Source organism: Solea senegalensis, linkage group LG5, assembly GCF_019176455.1.
Source record: "Solea senegalensis isolate Sse05_10M linkage group LG5, IFAPA_SoseM_1, whole genome shotgun sequence".
NCBI lineage: Eukaryota > Metazoa > Chordata > Actinopteri > Pleuronectiformes > Soleidae > Solea > Solea senegalensis.
In genome coordinates, this window is record NC_058025.1 from 25,872,473 (window position 1) to 25,883,308 (window position 10,836).

Below are 10,836 nucleotides of genomic sequence, written 5' to 3' on the forward strand. Positions count from 1 at the left end.
TTCATCAACATTTGTATCAATGCTTGTTGTAAAGTGCAGCTGTACATCGACGTGAAGAGAGACATGGATCCACCAGATCAAGTCTGAAGAACACCAGGTTCAACCACATGTCACATCTTTAAATAGGCTATGAATGAAATTCCTTGTGTTTGAAGACATACAGTAATAGACAGACATCATGTTTTATTATACACAGTAATGATACAGTCTGGCTCATGAATAAGTATTTTAGTGTTTAATTCACATCATTCCAATTCAATAAAATATTTATTTATGAACCAAACTGTACCATTATATAATAACACTGTATATACACACACACACACACACACTCACATAAAACATGACGTCTGTCTGCTCCCTCAACTAAACTCCTGTGAGGGCACACATGTCAGACTCCAATTGACACTATTATCAGAGCATGACAACCATAATAGTGGCTGTCCGCCTGATTCACCTATTTGGCAGGAAATCAAAGTCACATCCAGGTGTTCGCAATGATGTCAGCCATCTGCATGTGTACACACAAACAGATGTGGGCCATGGATGACACATAATCTCTCTACTCAGAGCTTTTACCTCACTCATTATCATATCGTCGTTATCATATCATTGTCAAATTAGGACAGAACATTCACAACCAAAGCACTGTGTATGTGTGTGTGTGTGCACTTTACATTATAGTGTGGTATCGTATAGTATCGTATCATACAGTAAAGTACAAAGTACAGTACAGTACATAGTGTAGTACAGTATAGTATATAATAGTATAGCATATAGCAAGGTACAGTATAGTATAGTACACTACAGTACAATATAGTATAATATAGCAAAGTATAGTATATAGTACAGTATATAGTATAGTATAGTATATAGCATAGTAGAGTATAGTACAGTATAGTACAATACAGTATAGTAAAGTATATGGCATAGTACAGTATAGTATAGTATAGTATAGTATATAATATGGAATAGTACAGAATAGTATAGTATATAATATAGAATAGTATATAATATAGTATAGTACAGAATAGTATAGTATAGTATAGTATATGGCATAGTACAGAATAGTATAGTATAGTATAGTGTATAATATAGTGTAGTACAGTATAGTATATAATATGGAAAGTACAGAATAGTATAGTATATAATATAGTATAGTATAATACAGTATAGTATACTATATAGCATAGTACAGAATAGTATAGTATATAATATAATATAGTATAGTACAGAATAGTATAGTATATGGCATAGTACAGAATAGTATAGTATAGTATATGGCATAGTACAGTACAGTATAGTATATAATATGGAATAGTACAGAATAGTATAGTATATAATATAGTATAGTACAGAATAGTATAGTATAGTATATGGCATAGTACAGTATATTATAGTATAGTATATAATATAGTATAGTACAGAATAGTATAGTATAGTATAATATACTATATAGCATAGTACAGAATAGTATAGTATATAATATAGTATAGTGTAGTATAGTATAGTATAGTATAGTATAGTATAGAATAGTATAGTATAGTATAGTACATAATATAGTATAGTACGGAATAGTATAGTATATGGCATAGTACAGAATAGTATAGTATAGTGTATAATATAGTATAGTACAGTATAGTATATAATATGGAATAGTACAAAATAGTGTAGTATATAATATAGTATAGTACAGAATAGTATAGTACAGTATAGTGTAGTATACTATATAGCATAGTACAGAATAGTATAGTATATAATATAGTATATATACTATACTATTACAGAATAGTATAGTATAGTATACCTTATAGTATAGTACAGAATAGTATAGTATAGTACAGAATAGTATAGTATATAATATAGTATAGTATAGTATGCTATATAGTATAGTACAGAATAGTATAGTATAGTATAGTATATAATATAGTTTAGCATAGTATATAGCATAGTACAGTATAGTATACAGTATAGTATGAGCTATAATAACACAATCATATTGTATTGAATAAAGCTGCACTTGTCTCCTCTCTTCTCCACGGTGTGGTGTTTTATTTAGGGGATTAGTTTTGGGCTCTCTGCCTCTTGATGAGGCTGCATTCAGAAACTGTGGCTCTGCTTCACAGAGCAGTCGTTCAGTCAGCATCAGAGGGAAGTGGAAAACGTTAACATTTTCAAATGTGCAATGCAGATTTGGCCTTTTTGCCGTTCCTTTTCCCCGCTGTCTTAATTCTCCATGTGCACACGGAGCAGTTTTTTTTTCAAGGTACAATTAGTAAAGTAAAAACTTATAAATTCTAACACACAGTCAGTGAGGTGCAGGTTAAACTGTGTGCTATGTCTGGAGGGTGAGATACTGCACAGGCGATTGGCTACATGTGTATAAACATATGAATTAAAGTGAACAGTATCAGATCCACCTCTGTGAAATGTATCACAGCTGGACTGATGCATTAGAGACATGTATTAATGTACCTAATAAACTGGCAAACAGGCCAGTCATTTCTTTACTGTGTCAATAGCGTTATTATTTTTATGCTAATACATTATTTTCATTATTTTAATTGGGATATTTCTCTCTGTAACTATATTATTCTGTTCAATTCTTATTACTTTATTTTACTGTTACTCTATTCTATTCTATTAGTATATTCTCTAATGTAATGCTACCTTTATTATTCAGTCTTCTACAGTATATAGTTGAACCTGTTATTCTATTCTATTAATAACCACTATAAAATTCTGTAAATGATCTTCTGTTCTATTCTACCATATTTCTGTCTTGTTGTGATTACAGCTTCTGTCTGTTCTTTACTTCAATTCTATTCTATTCTATGTCTATGCACCATTGTGGTCTAATGTAATCACTACTCTCTACTTTAATGTAAGGCTTTCTTTGTCATTCAGTCTACTGTATAATTTTATTGTTGTTGTTTACTATTGTATTAACTTCTTGTTTATTCATTACTTTTCCCCTCACTATTCTATTCTATTCCCATACTTTATTGGTTGTTATCACTAATTCTATTCTATTCTAGTCTATTCTATTCTATGTCTATGCACCATTGTGGTCTAATGTAATCACTACTCTCTACTTTAATGTAAGGCTTTCTTTGTCATTCAGTCTACTGTATAATTTTATTGTTGTTGTTTACTATTGTATTAACTTCTTGTTTATTCATTACTTTTCCCCTCACTATTCTATTCTATTCTACTCCCATGTGTTGTATTCTGTTACTCTGCACTACGTTCAGTTTCACTTGATCCCATTTCTTTCCACTTTATTTCTATATTGTATTTTATTGTTCTCTACATCTCGTTCTTTTCCATTGATCTGTCACTCTGACTACATTCTTCTGTTCTCTTGTAAATTACTAATATCTGCAACCTTGTGTATTCCCATTGCATTCATCTATTCGTCTTCTGTCCTCTGTCACTTCCATTCTGCGTGGCCACTAAAAGTCTCCTGATTTTGTCCGCACTGAGATTTCAAAAGCCCAGAACATATTTAGTGAAATGCAGCATGTCCGCTCTTGCGTGCATTCTGAATGAGGCTAGTAGTGATATTTGCGTATAACAGAAGCACCGCCTCCCTCCCATTGGACAATGTCTACCGGAGGGCGTGGTAAGGAAAGATGAGAGTTGCAAATCCATGCCCTTACTGGGAAGACATGGAGCGCTATGGACACAGTCTACACGAACCAAGTAGGAATCTCAGCTAAAGACGTAAATATTTTCTCCAGTTAGGGAAGCAGCGGTTTGAGAGACTTCGAGGAAAGACGCGGAGGTCCGGTTGAGGATGGAGTGTGCATTTGACGCACAGAATCTGATCTCCATTTCTTTGAGGAAAATCCAAAGCTCCAGGACGCAGAGAGGAGGCATCAAGCTCCACAAGAACTTGCTGGTAACGTACGTCCTGAGAAACGCCAGGCAGTTTTACATGAGCAAAAACTTGTCGCAGACGCAGAGGACGCACCATTATGAGGATGTAGCCGCAGTCCGCGAACGGCACGAATGCCTCGAATTGACCGGGAGCTTTGCGGAGTTGGCCGGTGACTTCTACAACTTTACTGGGGTTGAGTCGGACACTTGGCACTGCGGAGCGCACCAGCCCGGTGGACAGCCTGCAGAGGTGGCGCACCAAGACGCGTCTGCCTGCGCAATGGTGCCACCGAATGACTCTGAACTCATGGTTTCGGACGCGTGTTGGAGTTGTGCAGACAAATCCTCCTGGGAGTTACCTATCCCAAACACGCAAGCCAACCAAAAGACCGTGCTGGACTTGGACACACATGTGGTGACTACAGTCACGAATGGATACTTCCACTCAGACTGTTGCGCGCAGCCAAAGCAGCCGCAGGGCGCGCACTGCTACGCCAAGAAGCGAAAGATGGACACAAGTTATCATATTGTTGATCCAGAGTTTTATTTGCCAGACTTTGGGCCGCTGCCGTGTAAAAGGATGAGGACGGACGATGATTCCTATTCAGATTCGGAGCAGTTGGACAGCTCGAACATCTCCAACCTGATCTCAGTGTTGGGCTCAGGTGGACTCTCCGAGTTTGTGAGTTGGCAGCAGACGGACCTTGAGCAAATATTCGCCGCGCAAACAATCTGTTTGAAACACACACTGTTGTCGGGCAGCGGCTGGACCAGAGCAATCGAAGCATTTTGATGTGTGTGTGTGTGTGTGTGTTTGTCCTCCTTTGTATCGCTTTATTTTATTGCTTTTGAATAAACCATGACACGACTGCAGTTCTCTCTCATCTGTTATTGAAAAAAATGTGGTTGTACAGAGCCATCAGGGTTACTTTTGCACATCTAAGTCTCCAGTGTCAGTCCATATGGTTGGTGTGATCATTTCATTGTACCTTTCATTTCCACCTTATTTGCTGGTAACTCGTTGTAGGGTTCTGGGCTCTGTGTAAGGTTTGCGTTTCCTGAAGAAATGAGGCAAAGATGTTTGAAGAGCCCCATCATGTGGCCGCGACAGAGCTGTGCAGCCTCGTGCAGCAGACCACCACAGAATATTATCATTCTGTAAATAATGTGTTATATCAGGGCCTGCTTTGATCAATCAATAAAAAGGAAAAACATTTGTTAAAAATCACAAACGTGTTGGCTTTAAATTGAATGTCCTAATGAATTTATAATCACTATACTGACTTTCATATGAAGGCGTCAATGTGTGGACTTCATAGTGACCTTGTTTTATTTCCTTCTTTATCAAATACACCCTATGCTGTGACTCTGAATTGCTTTTCAAGTACAATAACGAAATATCCGTCACTCACATCATGTCCCACACTGAAGTTAGCACCTGGCACTTGTCTTTGCTCGGTGGGGCCGAGGGGGGGCGGACAGCTGAGAATAGACGGAGCGCTTGTCCTTGAGACATGACTGCCCGAGGCTTCGCATCCATATTCCCGGGACACTCAGAGACTTTAGCGCGTCTGCCTTGACACCATGTGGGCTGTGTTTGTCAGAGCCGCGGTGAGTTTGTCGTTTTTCCCCCCATGTTGTTTGTTTTTTTTGTCCTAAAGTGCGTCACGACGAACGCAGCGAGGTGACAGCTGACTTTAATGAGAGTGGATGAAGAAGGGGGTGGGGCCCTGCACGCGACCACAACAACAATGTCACATTAGTCTAAAACTAACGTGACATTGCCCTTGTTACATGTGTATATTCGCTGTTTGTAACGGCAGGATGTTAGAGGTTTGACAGGTTTTACGTGTTCACGTCAAGGCGTTTTATATAATGCTAGCCCTAGCTTATAGCATTTAACGTTAGCTAAGTACGTACGTTGCAAAATGACGCCGGGAATTAGTCGTGAGTGCTGCGGAGTTTCCAGTCACTACTATTTCTTTCTTTCTATTGTTATGTTATTTCTTGTCACGTTGTTGTTGTTGTTAAAATCACAGCGACTTTGCAGCACAGCGTCGTTTATGATGCTTTTAGTTTGAAGGAACATACCGGAAGTTCTTTGTCGAAATCCCAGATACTTGACAGCCAGAATCTAAAGTCAACGTCCAGTCAGGCCTGCAAAGAACTGCTGTTATACTGAGATGTTCATATATACTATGTGTATATGTATGTATGTATATATATATATATATATATATATATATATATATGTATATGTATGTATATACCCTGTTGACGCCAGAGGTCAGAGGAAATGGCCACACTGGTTTATGATAATAGAAAGAAGGGCACAGAAGAGCATCTCTGAATGCACATTACATGAAACCTTCATGCAGTAGAAGACCACAATCCTGCCATAAGATAAGCCCTGTGTACCTAATAAAGTGGCCAGTGAGTGTGCGTTTATCCAAATCTAATTTCAAATGGACTCGTCTCTGATAGTTCTGAAGATGGCAGCGTAATATACGACAGCAGGGACGGCCGTGACAGCACAGGCAGATCTGCTGCTTTCCTCTGTGTTTGTTTTAGAAACCATTCCAAAGGTCCAACTGTGTCAACCCTCTATTTATACACCGGCAGTGTCTGCAGCAGTGGGCTCGAACAAGCAGTTTGACCACTCCTCGTGTTTGTTTTGGTGTCAGGTTTCACAAACTCATGTATTCGGGAAAGAGACAAACTCATACTTGGTGCCATTTGCGACACGAGGCTTTGCTTGTCTGCAACATGTTGACACCTTGATTTGTATCTGAGGGCCCATCAATCATCTCTGGAGTCCACTTAAACTGACACTTATATTAAATGTTATTACACTTACACATTAGTGCACGAACCACATCTTGCCATGTTGTCAGTAACAATATCTGAGCTAAGATTAGCTGTGATACTTTGTCCGGGTAAGCTGTAAGGAGAGTTCGTGTTAATGCATGTCGATGTGTTCCAGCTCCGGCCAGGTGTGGTGAAGCAGTGTCGCTTGGTCAGATCGGTAACCCAGGTCCCAGAGAGGTCTCATTTTCAACGGGAGGTGTTACCTAAGCTGCCCGTGCCGCCCTTGAAGCAGACGTGCGAGAATTATCTGGCGACGCTGGAGCCCATTGTCAGCGAGGAGGAGCTGGAGCACACTCGGGAGCTGGTGGCGGAGTTTCTAAAGGGCGGCGTTGGGGACAGGCTGCAGAAAGGCCTGGAGCGACGGGCACGCAAGACTGAAAATTGGGTAGATATTTAAATGCTCAGTCAAATTCACAATACTTATCATCAAACGCATCAAAACTGACTTAGTTTAACACGCTTCACAGTTTTAAGAATTGCCGGGTAATAAGATAAGATAACACCACAGCTATCCTTGTGCTTTCTGACCACTGCTGTGTTTCTATAGCTGTCAGAATGGTGGATGCAGTCGGCCTATCTCGACTGCCGCATGCCAGTGGCGGTCTACACCAGCCCCGGAGTCGTTCTACCGCGCATGCACTTCCACGATTGCCAAGGACAGATGAGGTGAGGAGAAGTGTAACATAGAGCAATATTTATTGGTGAAGTTGTTGATGTTGCAGCTGAATAAATGTACAAACATCCATCCATTTTCTACCGCTTTATCCTCCACAGAAGGCTGACATAGGCGAGGTCACACCCTGGACCTTTCGCCAGTCTATCATAAGGCTTTGAATAAATATCTAATTGTCATTTTCATTCCAAGAACCTATTTAAAATGTAGATGTGTGAGAAACAAAGATGTTCACTTCAGTCTGTAGAACTACATGTGTATAGATCAAGACAATAGTTCATCTAAAATGATATTTTGACACACATGTTGGCTTTAAAAGATATTGCACTGGCGAATTTGAACATTGTAATAGACCATATTGCGATTTTCGATAAAACATAGAGACAAACAAACATTCACACTCGCACCTATGGTCAATTTAGAGTGTCCAATATCCAATTTACCCACGCTCCATGTTCCAACTGGACCTCGAACCCGGGTCTTCTTGCCAACCACTACACCAACCGCGTGGCTCCTAATGTAAAAACCTCCGTAGATTCTGTTCAATCACTATTTTACACATACAAAGCACAACGTAAACAAGCCTCGCCGAGCTGGAAATGTGAGACGACCTTTGCACTGGCCTCTCCTCTCCATTCTGTGCTATTTAAAACTCTCTGGCTGCTCACAGAATTGCTCAGCTGCTTGCGACGACTATGACCCCCACGGGATGTTGTGAATACGGTGGGGTGACCCCCCCCCCAAAGTGCTCATTAATAGGCGGCTAGTTTATACAATTTTAATGAAGGGTTGTTGTAAACGTCACGGACACTTGGTGTTTGTTCTTATATCTTCTCTGCAGATTTGCCGCCAAACTGATCGCAGGAGTTCTGGACTTTAAAAGGATGATTGACACGTGAGTGAGCTCTCCCGAGACAGATACAGATCCCGTCGCAAAAAGGGAATCTTATTTTTGTGCCGTGGATGTGTCACAGTGAGACGCTGCCCGTGGAGTTCCTGAGTGGGAAGCCGCTGTGTATGGATCAGTATTACCAGATCTTGTCCTCCTGCCGCATCCCCGGTCCAAAGAGAGACACTGTTGTCAATCACACCGCCGGGAAAACGCCTCCCACTCACATCACCGTGGTCCACAACTTCCAGGTACTCGAAACCGCTTATTCTATCAAGAGATTTCAACATAAACTCATTTTTAAAACGCCAGTGATTATAGAAATCTCTGTGTCTGAACGATCCTGACCTGGCTTCTCCCAGTTCTTCGTCTTGGACGTGTACAACAGCGACGGCACTCCACTGACGGTCGACCAGATTTACATGCAGTTGGAGAAGATCTGGAACTCGTCGTTGCAGACGAACAAGGAGCCGGTCGGCATCCTCACGTCGCAGCACCGCAACACCTGGGGGAAAGCCTATAACAACCTGATTAAAGGTGAGATTAAAGACAGATTTTTGAAAGTTAGAAAAGCTCATTTAATAGAAGATTAACAGCAAGGCCCACGTTATTTCTCCTCAGATAAGACGAATAAAGAGTCGGTGCGCGCCATCCAGAAGAGCATCTTCACCGTCTGCCTCGACGCTCCGATGCCACGCGTGTCGGACGAGCTGTACTGGAGCCGCGTGGCCGCCCAGATGCTGCACGGAGGCGGCGCTCGCTGGAACAGCGGCAACCGCTGGTTCGATAAGACGCTACAGGTCAGTCGTAAATAACTGACAGGAGTAAACACGACTCACACTGCGACTCACTGCGATGGTTGAGGGTTCAGCTGTTTGTCGTCCTCAGTTCATCGTTGGGGAGGACGGCACGTGTGGACTGGTGTACGAACACGCGCCCGCCGAGGGTCCGCCCATCGTGTACCTCATCGATTATGTTGTTAAATACATGTGAGTTTCATTCAACCGACGTTTTGTACTTCAACTTAAAAGAATGACCACTTTTTTTCCACATTTTCTCGCCAGGCAAAGGACAGAAATCGTCCGCTCTCCCATGATTCCCCTGCTGATGCCTCAAAAACTGCGTTTTAACATCACGCCGGAGGTCAAGAGAGACATTGAGAGAGCCAAACAGAACATGAACATGTATGTGAAGTATTTTTATTACTCTCTCAGATTTGATTCTGTGTAATTCGCTCGTCTTTCTTCGTTTTTTCCGACAGAATGGTGCACGATTTAGACGTGAAGGTCCTTTTGTTTTCACACTTTGGGAAAAATGTGCCAAAGCAACATAAGCTGAGTCCAGATGCTTTTGTGCAAATGGCGCTTCAACTTGCCTACTTCAGGTCAGAAGTCCCGGTTTGTATTTAAAAAAATCCTAGATATAGACGTGGAGATCACTGCGTCATGTGTCGTTTATTTGAATTGCAGGATGTATAACATGTGCTGCTCCGTGTACGAGAGTGCGTCACTGCGGATGTTTAAATACGGGAGAACAGACGCCATCCGCTCCACGTCTGTAGACTCCTTAAAGTTCGTTCAGGCAATGCAAGACCCAGCCGAACAGGTGCCGTTAAACCGCTCCATCTTCACGTTAAAATGTACGGTTCAGCGCGACTGAACTATAAATGCTGTCAACAGAACTCAGAGAGGCTGGCGCTGCTGCGGACGGCCGTCGAGACGCACACGCAGAACGCCTACAACGTGAGGAAAGATCTTTTGTTTTTGCCCTTACCATCGGATTCAGTTCATCTCTCCACGATTAAGTGTTCTCTTTTACTCAGGCCATCCACGGACAAGCCATAGACAGACACCTCCTCGGGCTGAAGATACAAGGTATTGAAGATCTGACCTCCATGCCCGAGATATTCATGGATACGTCGTTTGCCGTGGCGCAACACTTTAATCTCTCCACCAGCCAGGTGCGTGTCCGTCTCTGTAAACCAGCAGTTTATTATGACTGAGCAAATGATTACCCGTCGTCCATCTGCGTGTCCAGGTCGGCTCCAAGACGGACTGCGTGATGTGCTTCGGTCCGATGGTGCCAGATGGCTACGGCGTGTGTTACAACCCCATGGGCGAGCACATCAACATCGCCATCACGGCCTTCAACAGCTGCGAGGAGACCAACGCTGCCAAGTTTTCCCAGGCTGTGGAGGACGCTCTGTTGGACATGAGAGCTCTCCTGGAAGACACGGCTCAAGCCAATCAGTGAGGAGCCTTGTCCGCGGCGGTTTTTGTCCCACTGGGCTGGAAGCGACCGCCGCCGGCAGCGACACACAATGGACCGAGTGTGATGGAGCTGAAGGGGAAACCTGCTTACCGGCTGACGGCGTGAAGAGGAATGTGACGATTGATGCACTAACTTTCCTACGAGGAGTCATTTATAGATTTCAATAACTTGTGTTATATATGTAAAGAGATAAAACAATTAAAATTGACTTAAAGAGTTAGTAGAGATATTTGTATTTGTTTATACTTGACCA

At 41.9% G+C, this 10,836-nt stretch overlaps 2 protein-coding genes across 2 annotated transcripts; both read left to right on the forward strand.

Annotated features, from left to right (window-relative positions):
* The first annotated feature begins 3,631 nt into the window (after positions 1 to 3,631).
* LOC122769586 (immediate early response gene 5-like protein) lies at positions 3,632 to 4,755 on the forward strand. The gene has a single exon (XM_044026233.1). The coding sequence runs from the start codon at positions 3,800 to 3,802 to the stop codon at positions 4,673 to 4,675; it is 876 nt and encodes a 291-aa protein (XP_043882168.1). The 5' UTR covers positions 3,632 to 3,799; the 3' UTR covers positions 4,676 to 4,755.
* Positions 4,756 to 5,330: 575 nt separating this feature from the next.
* Positions 5,331 to 10,803, forward strand: LOC122769585 (carnitine O-acetyltransferase-like). Its single transcript, XM_044026232.1, has 14 exons — positions 5,331 to 5,493; positions 6,866 to 7,135; positions 7,298 to 7,416; positions 8,265 to 8,318; positions 8,398 to 8,563; positions 8,675 to 8,849; positions 8,934 to 9,112; positions 9,201 to 9,301; positions 9,377 to 9,496; positions 9,574 to 9,696; positions 9,782 to 9,917; positions 9,992 to 10,054; positions 10,135 to 10,272; positions 10,350 to 10,803. The coding sequence occupies exons 1-14, from the start codon at positions 5,467 to 5,469 to the stop codon at positions 10,563 to 10,565; spliced, it is 1,887 nt and encodes a 628-aa protein (XP_043882167.1). The 5' UTR covers positions 5,331 to 5,466; the 3' UTR covers positions 10,566 to 10,803.
* Positions 10,804 to 10,836: the final 33 nt, after the last annotated feature.